An 18,483-nucleotide genomic window follows, 5' to 3' on the forward strand; every position below is an offset into this window, starting at 1 on the left:
ACATGAAATTAACAAAAAAAAGTGAAGAGGGTCTAAAATCTTTCTTAATGCACTGTATATTTCCTACACATTTAGCCATCAGAGCGAACGCTTGTGAGGGAAAAACTCCCAGAGACAACAGGACAAAGAAACCTTGGGAGAAACCACATTACAAAGGGAATCTCATCCGTCTCTGTGTGACACCTGATAGTTTTAATATTAAGCCGTTTTTCTTTTCTTTCCGTTCAATTTAAAGTTGGATAGTGCTAAATCGCGTCAAAAGGGATCTGAGTATAAGTATCAAATTTCATAAAAAGTTAATTACATCTTAGCAGCATCAAGCATGAAATGTTATGCAGTTAAAATAAATACCAAAGATCTTTATCTTTTTCAATTTCCTGGTAGTTTTGTTTACACGGGTTCCAGAGAAACCGATGAAAGTATATATACATATACACTTCCTTTACAAGGAGAAAGATGATTATCAACGATTAATTTTTTTTTTTGCATGTTTCTATGTCCTGTTAACTGATATTACATAGACCAAGCAGGTAAGTCTCCGCCTTCAACAAATTACAAAGAAAATTATATAAATATGTACGTTGTGTACTTTGCTTTAATAGGTTGAGGGAAAAGAAACAGGCAACCACCAGGAGGAATAGAGAAAAGACAAGGTAAGGTGCAACTCTATAAATATAAATCATTTTAAAAATACTTAACACGTATAAAATACGATTGTATGCATTAATAAATCAGTTTTTTTTTTTTTTTTTTTGCAGCATCACATTATTAGCAGCTATGGCAGGTTAGTCATTTTTAATTTCTTTTTTTATTTATAATTTTTTTTTATTTATTTTCAATTTCTTTTAATCAGTCATCTATATTACCTTTAATAAACCATTTTTATTGTTGTAAACTATTGCATTAATCCAAGACACTGATTTTCATTCTTCTTCTTTTATTCACAGATGAAAGTTTTAAGGCAAAGTTCCTCGACAAGCATAATGAGTACAGAAAAAAGCATGGAGTCCCTCCTGTGACGTTTAGTCAAGATTTATGCACCACCGCACAGACTTGGGCTGACCACATGCTGTCTATTAAAACTCTGGGGCACAGTGATACAAATGATGGAGAGAATGTCTATTATTTCCAGAGCTCTGTTAAAAGGGCACTTGTAGGCAAGTCAAGACACAAGAATATGAACAATATGAAATGGCTCATCCTGACATTTTAGACTAAATGTGTGCATTTTATGTCTGAATTAAAATTGAATTGTAGTTCGTTTTCAGGCTAAAATGAAGAGAAGTAAATCAGACGAATTGTAGATACAGTGCTCACAAAAGTGAATGCTTTACACGATAAAAAAAAAATGCCAAACAAATCATGTTCTCATAATAATTCAGTATAAATTCTCCATTCAAAGGATTATTATAGATTCGATTTTTATGATTTATATTAATGCATATAGCAGTAAAGAAGAAGATAGCATGTAGTTAGAAATGTGCTTTAAATATAAAACTAACTTTCTTCCTATATTAGGAGAAGAGCCTGTAACCGACTGGTACAACGAGATTAAAGATTATGATTTCAGTAAGCCTGGTAATCAACGTGGCACAGGTAAAGCTGAATTTTGAAATCGTTGAATTGAGGAATTATTGTATGTAAAAAAAAAAAAAAATAAGGACAAATCCAAATAAATAGATATTAGATTTATCACCTATTGTGTTTGTTATTGTTGCAGGACACTTCACCCAGGTTGTATGGAAAGCAACCACTGAAATTGGAGTGGGCTTGGCCACTGATGGACATACTTCCTTTGTGGTTGGTCAGTACAAACCTGCTGGAAATATAATCAATCCAGGATACTATGAGGAAAATGTTTTGCCTGCAGGTAATTCTGAAAACCCATTTTTTTATTGGAAAACCTATGATGTTGCTATGAAATCAGTTGCTAATCACAATAAAAGTAATGACAGAGAAGTCTTTCTATTTATTTATCTTTATTCAGCAGAGGACGGGAAGTAAGCTGGTGAAACAACTCAAAAACAGAGCTGTGGATGTCTGTGTATTGCAAAACACTGCAAAAGCTGACTTTAAATTAGTCAGATAATACTAATATTTCAAAGACTTCTTTGATTAAAGTTTGTAATTCTTGCATTAACGATGAATTGTTATCAAAAATAAATATATTGTGTTCTAATCGATACAAATAAAGTAAATCAACCTGTATTTCTATTATTTCCTTGTTGTCCTTGTATTCTTCAAAAGTAAAACATGAATTTGGTCCCACACATTACTCATTTATCCATCTGAAAACACAAAACCAAATCCAACACCAAAACTGAAATGGAGTGATAAGACAAGGTGGCAATCTGACAGCAGAGAAAAGCTACAAAGACAGATACGTGTTTAAAACAATACATTAGCTGTTGAGTTTAAAATAGGAACACACTTCTTTATGAAAAGAAAAATAACTCCCTCTCTTTGATTTATACAAGATCCAAATTGTGTGGTCTAGTCTTAAAATGCAAATATTGTATTGGATATCCAAATTTTATGACATGATTTTACTATGGTGATCTTTTAAAAGACACCTTATTGAATAGCAGCAGGTTTATTTCCTATACTTACTGGGCTTTAAAATCTGTACCACATCTTGCAAAAAAAGGACCACACAAAGTTTAAATGATTAATACTACCATTTTATTTAGAATGTATTCAATAAATCCTTAAACAACCTTGCCTGAATTAAAAAGATTTAATATAGTTATCACTCATCAAACTCACAGCAGTGGGTTTACCTACAGATTAGATCTTTTCTATACAAATACATCAGTTGTATTGTTTTATAGTAGTAGAATAAGGTTGATTTCCCAACAGGTAGTTCATACTACAGTCATCTGCTGCCTGCTGGAGATTTAGAATTAAACTTTAGAATAAAATTATAGCCAGTCCACTATTAAAAAAAAACCCACAAGGTTGCTAATTCAAATTGCTAATGGGCAAAAACAAGTCTAAATGATTTTTTTGTTCCTAATGCACATGTAAAAATCAATGCAAAGCAAATGCATTTGATACTTATTCAATCAGGAATGATGAGAACAGTTTGTGATTCCACATATCTATATATGTGACTAAAGATTTTCTCTAATAATGCTAAACCAAAGCTAGCTTAATTCAAAATAAAACATTCAAACTTAAAATGTATTTGTCACACGCATTCATACAGAACACAATGACAAAATTATTTTTGTTTTACTGTCCAAAATCTAAAGGGTGGCAAATCATGGAAATAATTTCAATACATCAATCTACAACCTGCCCCATAAAAAAAGACTTGGCCTATTTTCTAGACCAAAGTAAGTGATTGTTCTAGATGGCTTCTAGTTTTTCCACATGCAGTCTGACCTTTCGATGTATTGCATGCTATCAATATTTTAGTACTAGTTGGTGTGCCATTTTAAGGTCCAAATTAAGGTCCAGAACTGCAGCAAAAATGACTACAGTCGTACAGTTGTATCTCTGAACTATGTAGGCCATTAGATACTGAAAAATCACCACAGCCTTTTTGAGACCAAAAAAGCATTAATTTAAACTGGAACATACCAAATGAGAGGGTGCTAAAAGCAATTAGAGGTCTTGATTACACTCCTGAATTAGCTATTATATACATCCTGTGTGAGTGATAAATAAAGTTGTTCCAAGAAAGGCATAAATCCTGGGCATTATTTTGTAATAAAAAAAAAAATGTGTATTTGAACATTGGGATTATTAAAATCAGACCCCACTACTCGTTCTAAAAGGAGACTGATTTGCAAATGTTCAATGGTCTAGACCTCTTCCTGTAAAGCTCCCTATACAATGCAGATGTGGTCATTTTCACTAGCACCGGTCTGCCTATAAAGTCTCTCCTCTGTTCCGGCACCTCGGTGGTCAAATGACCTTCCCCTTGATGTCTCAACTTGAGACCCTAACAGCCTTAAACGACAACTAAAGTCATATCTGTACTTCTTTTCCCAACAAAGATTTTAGACTGATAGTATTTTATTCCATGTCAAAATGAACCAGTATTTGTATTTATTGATAGTGACATCAAAGCTGTTTTGTAAGTTGCTCTGAATAAGGGATCTACCAAATGCCAGAAGTGTAAATGTGAATGCAGCTATGAACCATTCTAGAAACTACACACATAGCAAAACAGCTTGTTCAGCTCCACTGGCTATGCCAAGCATCTGAGACCTAATGGTTGTACTTTACCGTCTAAGAAATACTTTTTCAAATATTGAGCTGTGGAACAAGGCTTTTGGTTGTTTACTAACAGGTACCACCATTCCATATTAGAAAGGGAAAAGATATTTTAAAGTAGAATTGCATTAGGCAACCCACTTGCCTGTCTCACACATACTAGTTGTATATTAACCACTCATCATGATATCATATAGATGTTACTCCTTATTTATTGCTTAAGATCAAAAGGCTTTAGATGGTGAAGGCTTGGAGTTGTGTTTGAGGTCAGATTTAGTGTTTTCTTTTTCTCATAAAATTCTGACTCAGTTTTATCAACTACAATGTTTTTAAACATCTATGCATTTGTATTACAGTGAAAGTTTATCCTTCAATTATAATCATGTAAAATCTCTCAATTTATGCTGTGAGACACAGTATACAGCATTATCAACCATAAATATTAATAAAAAGAATGTAGTCAAATGTGTTTGTTTTTTAGTTAATGATTAAATAAAAAAAAACTTTCACCATCTAAGGTGCAAATGTGTCACGAATATCTCATCTAACATCTCAAATATTAAAGAAAAACCTTTACTGTGGTCAAATGATGGCATAATTCGAAAAGCATTTTCATCTCACTTCCAAGTCATAATTTCATAAAGCATTCTTAGTCTTAGCACTGTAATTCACTAATTCTCAACAATTTCTTTCAAGCAACACAGCAGGTATACAACTAAATATATGTGTGCAATGAGATCCAAGGGCAAAAGTACAAAATATATAACTAAATATTTTTGCTTGTATTGAAATTCAAGTGCAAAAGTACAAGAAAAACACAATGAAACACAACGCAATGTGAATAGACAGAGAAACAACAACCATAACATGTACAAGGGTCCACCAATGCACTCAGCATGAACAGTCGTAATACTGCACGAGTGCTAATTACAAGACGATGTGCTCCAGGTGCAGAAAGTCACGTGACAACAAACTGACAAACCTGACAACACTTTTTAGAGGTAGAGACTTACATTCACTTTATTACAACTGAGCACTTGAGGTTTTAAGGGTCTTATAAAGAAGACTAAAGCAGTGCTTGGATCTAAACTATGACTTATCTACTGAGCTGTCACTGCCCATCTTTATTTTATTTTAAAAACACCCAGGTTTTTCCTTAGAAACAAGAACACAAAATTATGATCCTTTCATGGAGATATGTGATCGCTTTAAATCTTTTATTAGATCTTGTGTAAATGAAATCACCAGGAAATGTAAAGTAATCTTATTTTACATTCACAAATAAAAACCTAGACTCCAAAACGAATCCAAACTAATACATGTGTACATGCGATAAACTATATGTCTTTACATGACACCTAGAAAGCAATTAAATGCAAAATGGGATTCTTTTATTCGAATTGAAACGTTGTTTTATAGCTCAGGCATCGACATTATTAGAAGTGCATTATAAAAGAGATTTTCGTAAGTTTCAGTGAGCAGTAATTCCAGTATTTACAGGCAGGGCCAGATGTGCCTGGGGTGTTTACAACAGGGTGTGTTGTTGCTTCTGACCACAAGGTTTTTGGCACCAAGGAATATCTATGGGAACCATACAGCAAATAAGATTTCTGTTTCGGTTGTAGTAGTGACCGCATACGTTGTGGGGTTTTTCTGTACATCCTTTCCTTATGCACTATGTGGAATAGATACATTTATGAGTAAAAGAAATTGTGTTGTGGTTGTGGTCGCAATTAAAGGAAGGAATATAAAAACTTGAACACTCCAAACACAAGGCGAAAAACCCAACCTAGTTACTCTGGGAATACAAAACACTGACTCGGAAACTTTTGACCTTTTAGCATTTGCTAATAGATTCCAGTTTTCCTGTCATTGCACTGAACACTTCATTGTACGTATTTGTGAAACGCTTTATGACCTAAAAGACAAGTCGTGGCAAACAAATGCAGCATGGTCTATAAATCTATTATCTATACCATTGCAAATATCTTAAAAATGGTACAAATGGCAACTTGTATCTGTGAATCTTACCATAGATTTATCATACATTACAGTGCATTTTGATTAGAGTGAAGAAAAGACTTCACAAGACTACTGATACATGCCTTAATCCCCTGGTGTCCCCTGGTGGTCTAGTGGTTAGGATGCGGCGCTCTCACCGCTGCGGCCTGGGTTCAAACCCTGGTCAGGGAACCAAGCCCGGATAAATGGGGAGGGTTGCGTTAGGAAGGGCATCCAGCGTAAAAACATGTGCCAAATCAAACATGCAGATAATATATATATATATAATTATTAGTAGATGCTTTATACTTTTGTTATTTAAAAAGTGACCAATAATTTGTGATCAATATTTTACATGTATATTTGTTTCTACTTTGTACCAACTGAATTACATAGCATCATATGTTTTTAATTGCATCATATTGCATTGAATCGCATTGTGTTGAACAACATGGAAATTGGATTGCAGTAGTAATAGTAGCATTGTAATAGGGGTGAATCATATCGCAGCGCATTGGTAGCTGCTTCATATGTATCTTTAACATATCTTATTGTTGGATATGCATCGAAATGCAAATCGCCCCGTCCTTAGTTAACTAATAAATAATTAATCTTTCTCTTTCGCTCTCTCTATTTCTCTCCCTTTCTCTCTGAAGATCAGCTCAGCTCAGTCCACCAGGTGCTGCAATGTTTTTTTCCCTTCTCTCTCTCTCTCTCTCTCTCTCTCTCTCTCTCTCTCTCTCTCTCTCTCTTTCTTTTGTTCTCTTTCTGTCAAGCTACACATGCTCCTGAGACCACTGATCATGTCCCCTTTTACACCTCAGACCTGCCAGATCTATCCTGATGCCTTACTTCTGGATGGAGTTATCATCAATTGGAAACCACTTGCTCCTGCAGAGAATGTTCTTCACATGGACAGCATAAAGATCCATGAGATTACTGTGGATGATAAAATGTAGAAAAGATGAATTGGGATTTGAATGTAATAAATTGTAAAATTTTTGGTGCTGAAGCATTCAGACCAGATTGTGTAAGTTACTTACCTCAAGCAATTAGACTCCCTTACACAAAGATACTTTACCTTTACAACTCTCACACACACACGCGCACACACACACACACACACACACACACACACACACACACACACACACACACACACACACACACACACACTCTTTCTCGCTCTCTCTCGCTCTCTCTCTCTCACACACACACACACACACACACACACACACACACACACACACACACACATACACATACACACACACATGCACACACTGCTGTTAAATCTCCAAATGTATACAGTATAAAAGTTTAATTTCATTCATAACATGGACAAAGTCTCTATCCTTTATTTCATATTTAAATTGTCATTGTCACTGTGCTACTGTGCTTATTTGTACTGTATTGTGTTTATTTCTGTACATTGTTTCATTTAATTGTGTACTTTACGTAATTTGGCCTCGACACAAAGACACAAATAATTTTGCAATTAAGTCCGCATCAGTTAACATTGATATAATGATAAAACTACAACAATGATGCAATGGAAATTTGGTTTCCTCTGGATAAGGATGGGTTCCCTTTTGGCCTGGTTTCACTTAAGTTACTGGCTCGTTAATTAGTTCTAAATGTATAGGAGTAAATTTATGAATTTCAAATCTATTCTTAATCTACAACCCTAATTTCCTAATCAAATTGGGACATTGTGTAAAATGTAAATGAAAACAGAATAAAATGATTTGCAAATCTTATAAATCCATATTCTATTCGCAATAGAAAATTTAAAACAAATCAAATGTTTAAACTAAGTAAATGTGCCATTTCAAGGGGAAAATATAAGGTCATTTTTAATTTGATGGCTGTAACAGGTCTCATAAAAGTTGCAATGGGGCAACAAATGTCTGAAAAAGTAAGTGTTATTAAAATTAAACAGTTGGAGCAACATTTTGCAATTAATTAGGTTAATTGACAACAGATCAGAAAGATGATTGGTTATAAATAGTGTATCTTAGAAAAGCAGAGTCTCTCAGAAGAGAAGATGGGCAGAGCATCACTAATCTGTGAAAGACTGTCAACTTTTTAAAGACTTGTTGCAGCCATTAAATTCTAATTTACCTTATAATTTTCTTAAAATAATGTTTATATTCTCAGTTTAAACATTTAATATGGTTTTTATTGTGAATAGAATATGGATTTATGAGATTTGCAAATCATTGCATTCTATTTTTATTTACATTTTGCACAGTGTGGTTGCATTTATTTCTTCAAAAACACACAAAATCTATTTAACTGAATTGAATTGATTCTAAACAAGTGTATATACAGTAAAAGGCCACAGGATCCCACTACTGTTCCTGGAGTTCTCCATATACAATATCAGAATTTTCTTTGCTCCCTACTCAAAATAATCAGCTAAATAACATCTATTCCTGAGATTAAATCAATATGTTAGAGCAGGTAAAACACTTCAATTGCAGGACAGAGAGTACTTTACTACTGTGTGAACCCTGAAACCATGTTAGGGGACTACTGCATTATTGAGCCGTTTCTCCAGACATTTACAGAAAATGAACTTCAATCTTATATTCATTCATGAAAAAAATATAGTGAAGTCATAAATATTAAATATGTTTGATATTTATTGCTCAGAATCTATAAATGACTGAGAAAAAATGGTACCAAAAACAGCTCGACTGTCTAAAATATACCTAAATATAGAAATATTGTCTTCTTCTTCTTATGGTTGCTCCACTAGGGGTCGCCACAGTAGATTGCCCTTCTCCATACCCCCCCTGCATGTCTTTCCTTACCACATCCATTGACCTTCTATTTGGCCTTCCTCTTTTTCTCCTTCCTAGTGGCTCCATCCTCAACATTCTCCTACCGATATACCCCATGTCCCTCCTCTTCACATGTCCAAACCATCTCAATCTCGCCTCCCTCACCTTGTCACCAAAACGTCCTACATGCGCTGTCCCTCCCAATAAAAATCTCATGTTCAAAATAGCTACCTACATCTCCACCTCCAGTCTTTTGTCAGTGACACTGTCGCTAAACCATAAACATTGCAGGTCTCACCACAGTCCTATAAACTTTTCTTTGCTGATACTCTTCTCATCCCACACATACTTCTCTGACACACCTGACTTCCTCATACTATATCAAAACTCCTCTCCCGACACCCTGTCTTATGTTTCTCTAACTCCAAAAACACACAATGCAACTCCTTCTGACCTTCTCTATACTTCTCCATCAACATTCTCAAAGCAAATAATGCATCTGTGGTGCTCTTCCACTGCATGAAACAATACTGTTGCTCACAGATGGTCACGTCTTCTCTCAGCCTGGATTCCACTACTCTTTCCCATAACTTCATTGTTTGACTAATCAACTTTGTTCCCCTGTAGTTACTGCAGGTCTGCACATCTCCCTTATTCTGAAAGATCGGGACCAGCTCACTCCTTCTCCATTCCTCAGGCATCCTCTCACCTTCAAAAGTCTTGATGAAGAACCTGGTTAAAACTCCACTGCCGGTATGTCATCTGGTCCAAACGACTTTCCACTCTTCATCCTATTAATCGCTGCTCTCACTTCCTAATCCCATCCACATCCTGCTTCACCATCTCCACATCATCCCACCTTCTCTCTCTCTCATTTTCCTCATTCATCAGCTTTTCAAAATACTCTCTCCAATTTCTCAACACACTCTCCTTACTAGTCAACACATTTCCATCTCCATCCTTTACTGCTCTAACTTGCAGTACATCCTTCCCAGTTCGGTCCCTCTGCCAGGCCAAAATCCAAAAATCCTTTTCTCCTTCCTTAGTGTCCAACTTCTCATACAGCTCCTCATATGCCTTTTCCTTGTCTTTTGCCACATCCCTCTTCACCTGCTGCCGCATCTCCTTGTACCCCTGCCTACATTTCTCTTCACTCTGTCAATCCCAACTCTGTTTTGCCAACCTCTTTCTCCTTATGCACTTCCGCATTCCACCACCACGTCTCTTTGTCTTCCTTTCTATTTCCAGATGTCACACCAAGTACTTTTCTAGTTGTCTCCCTTATCACTTCTGCAGTAGTTGCCCAATCATCCAGCACTTCTTCACCACCACCGAGCCCCTGTCTGACGTCTTCCCTGAATCTCACACTGCAGTCTTCCTCCTTCAGTTTCCACCATCTTGTTCTTTTTGAGTCCTCACTCTCCTCCTCTTCTTCTTCACCTCCAAAACCATCCTACAGACCACCACCTGATGCTGTCTAGCAACACTGTCCCCTGCCAACACCTCACAGTCTTCAATGTCCTTCATGTTGCATTTCCTACATAGAACATATTCCACCTGTGTGCACCTTCCTCCACTCTTATACGTCACCCTATGATCATCTTTCTTTTTAAAATAAGTATCACCACTGCCATTTACATCCTATTAGCAAAATCTACCACCATCTACCCTTCTACATTCCTCTCTTTAAGGCCATACCGGCCCATCACCCCCTCATCACCTCTGTTCCCTTACCAACATGCCAACATTCTCCTCCATCTCACAAACCACTTGTGAAGCATAGGCACTTATGACATTTATCATCACCCCTTTAACTTCCAGCTTCATGTTCATCGCCCTATTAGAAACCAGTGTGATGTCACAATACAAACGAAGACTGGGTGGGTTAGGTAAGAATTCTTTCAGGAGTAGATGGGATTAAACCGAATTCCTTTAAGACTGGGTGGGATTGGTCAAAATTCTTTTAAAGGTGGGTGTGATTGGATAAAGTTCTTTCAAAGAGTGTGTAAGATTGGTAAGAATACTTTTGGGAGTGGATGAGCTTGGTCAGAATTTGTTTATGGGTCACTGAAATTGGATACATTTCTTTAAAGAGTCTGTGTGGGATTGGTCAGCAATATTTTGGGAGTAGGCAGGAGTGGGTTTAAGAAAAATAACATCTGCAAACACCTCAATTGTAGAGTTTTATGTAGGGTTTCTAAGATAGAATAAGAAAATTATACTTATACTCTAATTTTTGTGAAGAGTGAACTTGTTCCACATAACTCTTACTTTTAAGAGGAACACTTAGAACAAATACAGGTGAATATATTCATTTAGGAACCATGAAAATGGATTAAGACATTAATTATAATTATAATAATATTAAATATAAAGAATTTGAAATATTGGCTTAGGGCTGCAAATGCCATTAACAGTTTTCTATTTAAATGTCCATCTGTGAACTGTTACACATCAGCAGCCTAAAGATCCAGGGTTAGGGTTAGGGTAACCCTAACCCTAACCCTGGTGTCAGTATTTTACTTCACTATGTTTTTATGGACTTTTTACTTTCACTCATTAAATTTTTACATAAATATCTGTACTTTCTACTTCTTACATTTTCAAAACAGACTCGTTACTTTAGTTTTCATCTATTTGGTAAAATGTAAAAAAAGAAAATTCTCAATTCTGCCATTCTGCCATCATCTGAATTTCTTGTCATTGCACAGCTTTTTAAATCCACTGGTGTATCATTTTCCTGGCTCTCACACACCACAGATGTAGACTAGTTTACAAAGCAAACAGCAAGCTAAGCAGAAGGCAACAAGAAGTTAACATGGATGAGACAGAGGGAGTCAGTGATGTAAACATGACTGAGAACAGATACATTCCTGATCATCATCATCTTTTTTCTGCTTGTGTTCTATATGGTTAATGTTCAGCCTGGAAACATTTATTAAGTAACAACATTTTTTATTAGTTTTGCATTATATTAATTAGGGCTGTCAAAATGTACATTTATTTAAACAACACTGGTTTTATTAATTTTTATTACTTTTTTTGTGTGACTATTTTAATAAAAAATAAATAAATGAATAAATAATTTCGCATAAAAGATGCGAAATTAAAGCCTTTAGTGCAACACATTTATTTACAACGTAAATACTTTACTCAGATATAATAAATAAATGAACTCCACCGAAATGTTTTTTTCATCAGTAAATATTTGTTTTACTGAAGCGCCAAGTCTCAAACCATCACCAAAATCCATGATGCGAAAACATCGACTATCGGACTACACAATCCGCACACATCCGACTATCGACAAACGTGTCGGCGCGTTTTGTGGCATTTTTTCCTCACAATGCTGAAATGAACAGAAATTTTTTTTTTATTTTATTATTTTTTTTTTTTAGTCGTACAGATAAGAGAAATACATCGTTCGAATCTGTAAAGGGTCTACTTTTATTTGTACACTCATAATAAAACGCTGTGCTTTTGTAAAATAAAGCGAACAGACAGGGGGCGCTGCCTGCCAGGTCATCTCCCTTTACAGACACAAATAAAACAACCTGAGTCTCAGTAAATATTCGCCTCACAGACATAATAAATACATGTATAGAAAGCTTTAAAAGTCTATTTTGTATAGTCCAATTTACATCAAATTCAAATATTCTCTGTTTATATAATCGGTATGAAAGTTAGAAGAGGTACAGTTTCACCGGTATCACCTCATTAACAGTCCGTGTGGAAACATAGCAAAAGTTCGGTTTGGTGTACTGATGATTTACTTCATTTAAAACACCATAATAACTTTAAAACATTTACAAGAATATTTTGTCTTCATGCTCTATGTTGAGTTTGGTGCACGAATAATAAACATACATTTGCGTAAAGAATCAATATTTGTCTGTGCCCATGTTAATTAGAGTAAAAAAAGATCAATTTAAGGTACATTTAGAACAGATAAAAAATGGGAGATTAATTTGTGATTCATCGTGAGTTAATTCATGACCTAATATCAATATGATGTGAGGTCCAGTTACCAGCGTGACACTAAAACAGGTGTAGTAATTTCTACTTTTTACTCAAGCACATGTCAGAGCCCAAACTTCTATACTTTAACGTGAGTAAAAAAGTATAGTCAGTACTTCAGATTTACCAGATTCTTTTAAAACATGAGTATCTGTATTTCTACTTAAATGAAGGATTTGTGTACTTTTGCCACCTCTGGAAATTAATGAGCAACTCAAGAACTTTAAGGATGGATTTGGACTGTAATTAATATCAACAGTCTACTCAGGACCACAGGTTGGATTTAATCACCTATTACTCCACACCTTAACAGTGATTAACTGTAATAAATGGACATTCATTGCAACCCAGATGAGGGTGGGTTCACTTTTAGGTCTGGTTCCTCTCAAGGTTTCTTCCTCAATGATTCAGATCACTGCAGCACCAGACGTATCTCTATCCATGGCATCATGTACATTTATACATATTTACATAGTTACATGCACTTCCAGTAAAGCTGCAATAGGTATTATTGTTGCTAATGCAAAGGCAGTAGTTTTACTAACCCTAACCCTAAACCTAGCCCTAACCCCGTAGCCTAAGAAGACTCTTTACAGCTAAAGGAAGCACTGTATTGTGTAGAATGGGAAACTATGTAGTATTTTGCTCTGAGCTTATCCTGATCATAATGGCTGGATGAATGCCAAACAGATTTACGTCAATTTGTGCTTGTTCTAAAATACAGTTAGTTTTCCCTTTTTTTTTTTTTTGTTGCAGATTTTACTCTTAACAATATATTACATCAAAAATTACCTAACAGTGTAAAAACTTTTACATATATTTACACAGGATGTTATTTCTGCTGATTTATATGCTATCTATTAAGAATTATTTATTTAAACCTGGATTACATCAACTGGATATTGATCCAAAACGACCTAAAACATTTCAATAAAACTAGAGGTGTATTATGGACACATAAAGCTTTAGGAAATGTACCATTTTTGTTTACAAACTAGGCTGGAAATCTTCAACGTTTTCTGCAGCTTCTATTTGCAATCACTAGGTGGCACTAAAGCATCAGTCTTCCTTCATATGGTTTGTTCCTCCTTCATACAAATGAATTGTAAGATTCCTGAGAATTGTCTTTTTAACTCAGATCCACATGACCTGGATGTAGAAACTGCAGAATTCAGAATGATGGAGAAGGTGATAAACTTTCCACTGTATCACAAACTGATATAAAATCTGTAAACTAGCCGGATATACTATGACACACAAATAGGTGGTTTCCATGAGTGTTGTATGATGGACTACTGTTGTTTACTTTAAAACACTGATTCATTAAGGCAATATTAAAATATTCTTCCTTGTCATCATCCTGGCTTTCTCACCGGTTACATAACACGCATTTCAGGTGATTCATCAAAGATGTTTTTCTTGCAATAACAAGCCAAATGAATTTACCCTCTGCATTTAACAAACATATCACAAAAGTATGCGATTATTATGTGTCCAACGCATCATGATTTCACTTATTATTATTATTCTTATTGATTTATTTGTTTCATTGATTTATTTGCAACTGCTTCTGAATGGGGTGCAGACTCACAAATGGGATGCTGCTTTGAATTTGAGTATAAACCCTTAGATCCTTAACGCTTTGTCTTTTTCATATCATCAGTCTGCTAATTAGACTTGTAAGTTAAACCAAATATTTAGTAAAATCTCCCCTATTCTGAGCATGTCGTCTCAAATCTGATGGCCCAAAGGGTGCTTGGACCCCTGCTAATCAGCTTCTGATTCATATTTTGTACTTAATCCAGTCTCATTACTTTTGCAAGTTCTTTTGCTCGTTTGTCAATGCAGCTATCTTGAGGCACACATGCAAATCATCTGTGAATAAACCACACCTTATTAATTAGTGGCCAGCACATTTCCAGTTAATTATTTGTCTTATTTCTTTGGAGTTTGGTTCTGTATAAAAGAATGATTGAGATGTAAACCATAAAGTGAATACAGTATTATGAATGTAAATGCATTAAAAACCCTTCCTGCCACGTTGTTCATTGACACAGTGTTCCAAAATGTTGATAAGGGGTTTGATAAGATTTTAACTTGTGACTAAAATAGACTTTTGTCTGTGACTAAACATAGAAACACATACTCACTTTGTACTGATATGAAGCATGGAAAACACACACCTTTTTTTTTTTTCTTTCTTTTTTTTTTTTTTTTTTGGTCTGACGTCCACAATTGTTACAGGTGTATTATTGTTAATTTCAATAGCCATGAACACAGTCAGTCATGTGACGTCTGCAGTGAGAATATATATATTAAATATAAATAAATAAATAAAGGTTGATGTTTCTATTATCAATTAAAAACTAGATTTAAAATATGTGTATTGAATGAATGCCACCTAAATTTCAAGGAAAAAACCCAAGAAGTCAGGTGATACTGATGTCGTCAGCAAGATATTTCTGCGTGAGAGTAACAACAGCACATATTTAACATGCTCTCGCCTTCTAGCCGGTGTTTGTTGAATTCCTCTAAGGCTTAAATGCCACAATGTCACATCTTAAAAAGCTGCATTGTTCTGAAAGACTCTGAATAATGCTTAATCTAGGCTAATTCATACCTTTCTCAAACATGTGTGTGTGTGTGTGTGTGTGTGTGTGTGTGTGTGTGAGTGAGTGAGTGAGTGAGTGAGTGAGTGAGTGAGTGAGTGAGTGAGTGAGTGAGTGAGTATTTTGTTTTCACTCTGATTCTGCCTAGTGTTTATTTAAGCTGTTTATTTTGTACAATTTCGGGGAACAGTTCTAGGAACCTTTAAAAAACATCCGTATGGCTGACGGGAAGGTGAAGGGACTGGCCCCGTCCCAACACCATCGAGGAACTCCAATGCTTCCATGGATTTGTAATTTGTACCACCTATTTTGTACCGCCTATTTATCCAGGGCTTCAGCTTGGTCACCGCTCCGTTTAGCTCTCTACTGAGGGGGAAGGCCAAGACTATCGCATAGACCATCGAGGCCAAGGAGGCCTTTAACGAGCTGGAAAGGAGGGTTTGTGTTGCCCCCCTCCTGCAACACCCGGATCCCCAGCTCCCATTCGTAGTGGAGGTAGATTCTTTCTTCACTGGCATAGCAGTCGCCTTGTCCCAACAGTCGGGGATTCCATCACAGCTCCGACCCTGCGCCTTCTTTTCTAAGAAGCTGTCTCCCGCCAAGCAGAACTATGACATCGGGAACCGGGAGCTCCTCGGCATCAAATTAGCGCTCGAGGAGTGGCGACACTGGCTTGAGGGAGTGGCACACGCTTTCACAGTCATTACCAACCATAAGAACCTCCAATATCTCCGTGAGGCAAAACGGTTGAACCCCAGGCAGGCAAGATGGGCACTATATCTCACCCGGTTTTATTACACCATCACGTACGGGCCAGGCTCGATGAGCCAACAGACCCCGAGCCCATCATTCCTCCCAAGCTCATCCTATGCCCCATCGTCTGGGAACTGGAGAAGGAAATCCGTGCAGCAACCCAGTCCCAGAGAAGTATCGACAAGCACTGCTAAAATCCATTCACGGCACTCCTGGTTCGGGCCACCCGGGGATAAGACGAACTCTCCTCTTGGCCCAAGCACGCTACTGGTGACCGGGTATGAGCGGGGCGGTCGCTCGGTTTGTCCGGGGCTGCCCAGTCTGCGCCATGTCAAAGTGGCCATGGTCGCACCTGGGGATTGACTTCATCATGGATCTGTCCCGATAGGATGGTCAGATGTGCGTCCTCATGGCAGTGGACCGTTTCTCCAAAGCCTGCAAGTTGATCCTCCTCCATGGCCTGCCTACCGCCCTTGAGACCGCTGAGGCTCTGTTCCACCATGTGTTTTGGAATTTCAGACTCCCGGAGGAAATTGTGTCGCACCGGGGCTCCCAGTTTACCTCCCACGTGTAGAAGGTTTTCTTCCGGCTCCTAGGGGTAACCTTCAGTCTGTCCTCCAGGTACCACTCTCAGACCAATAGACAAACGGAACGCAAGATTTAAAAGCTGGGACGTTACCGGAGGTCATACTGACAACAGGACCAGACCGAGTGGAGCCACCGGCCACGCCTTCCCTCAGCACCCAGTACGCTTGCAGCGCCTCACCCACTTACTAATCACCATCACCTGTTTCTCATCATCTCTCCCCCTACTTAAGGCCCTCACTCTCATTCACTCATCGTCCGTTCTACCGTGCATTCTGGAGATCATTCATGGACTACCCATTCTATGGACTTAACCCATTTCCTGGTTCTATTACGGACTACACCCGTTTTCCGGTACAGCTACTTCCTGGCTGTTATATATATATATATATATATAACAGCCAGGAAGTAGCTGTACCGGAAAACGGGTGTAGTCCGTATATATGGGACTTGAAGATCTTAAGTGGCCTGCTAGAGAGCACTGAACTCAAACCTAATGAACACCTTTAGAATGAATTGGATGTTCTAAAACACCAGTACCTCACTTTATTAAAGCATTGTGGGTGCACAAATCTCTCCAAGCACACAACATAATTTAGTGGAAAATTTTCCCAGTAAAGTGGAAATAATTAGAATGGGAAATAAATGCGGAATTGTTAGTTTGAAAAGCACATACAAATCTTGCGGTTGGGTGTCCACTCACTTAAAATCAATAGAACTAGCACAAACTGGTTCAATCTTTTACAGACAAAGGTTCCCTACGGGTTATTTTCATGGACTTCTAATCTCTTCTGAAAGTAAAACCCGAAATTACATTTGTTTAAAATATTGTGGTGTGTAAAATAAACACCTCTTAAACACTCCAAGCAGCATTAGGGTGAAAACAAAACTATAAACTTATTCACCCCCCCCAACACACACACACACACACACACACACACACACACACACAAACATTTATTTTCCCTGGAGTTATTCTGGGTAATATTGTATTGTGTATTTAACTCTCGATTCCTGTTTGGATTCTTTATAATTTTTAAACCATGTGAACCCTGTAAACATCTGTGTGTTTATTAAAAATCATCTACCAGTATTTAAAAAAAAAACACTGTCACAAATAGCCTGGGTGTGTATAAGGTATGTCAGCTTATGAAACAAGCCTGAGTTCAGACTAGAGGAACAACATTTACAGTAAACACAGCTAATGCGAGCAAGTGAGTCTCGCCAAACAGGTACTTTCCTTCCTCGTGCACCTGGTTTAATTTGCCCTGCATGGGAAGGCCCCATTTACCCAACCAAGGTAATGCATTTACTAATGACATTTCCTTACTTCTTCATTTACCTTAATGTAGGTCATGTTACTGGAATATTTCATTCTGCAATTAACATGCAAACTGTTCTTTAAACGTTTCATTTAGTTCATACGCAGAAAATCTAATTCCCTGCTGCTTAATTAATAGTCAACAGTAACAGCATACAATGTTTATACTCGATATGTCCAACTG

The 18,483-nt window shown here is 36.8% G+C and overlaps 1 protein-coding gene across 1 annotated transcript; it reads left to right on the forward strand.

Moving 5' to 3' along the window:
• Positions 1 to 606: 606 nt before the first annotated feature.
• Positions 607 to 2,193, forward strand: LOC310729358 (Golgi-associated plant pathogenesis-related protein 1-like). Its single transcript, XM_083547460.1, has 6 exons — positions 607 to 653; positions 759 to 784; positions 948 to 1,207; positions 1,473 to 1,596; positions 1,721 to 1,870; positions 1,988 to 2,193. Exons 2-6 carry the CDS (start codon positions 778 to 780, stop codon positions 2,002 to 2,004), a joined length of 558 nt encoding a protein of 185 aa, XP_083403586.1. The 5' UTR covers positions 607 to 653; positions 759 to 777; the 3' UTR covers positions 2,005 to 2,193.
• The last annotated feature ends 16,290 nt before the right edge of the window (positions 2,194 to 18,483 follow it).

Source organism: Silurus aristotelis (assembly GCF_946808225.1).
Source record: "Silurus aristotelis genome assembly, chromosome: 7".
Taxonomy (NCBI): Eukaryota; Metazoa; Chordata; class Actinopteri; order Siluriformes; family Siluridae; genus Silurus; species Silurus aristotelis.

Bases quoted from the DNA above. Each gene is read 5' to 3' on its own strand.
- LOC310729358 (XM_083547460.1), top strand. The intron at 1,208-1,472 runs TTTTAGACTAAA...GATAGCATGTAG, and splicing joins TGAAATGGCTCATCCTGACA to TTAGAAATGTGCTTTAAATA. The intron at 1,597-1,720 runs GTAAAGCTGAAT...TTATTGTTGCAG, and splicing joins TGGTAATCAACGTGGCACAG to GACACTTCACCCAGGTTGTA.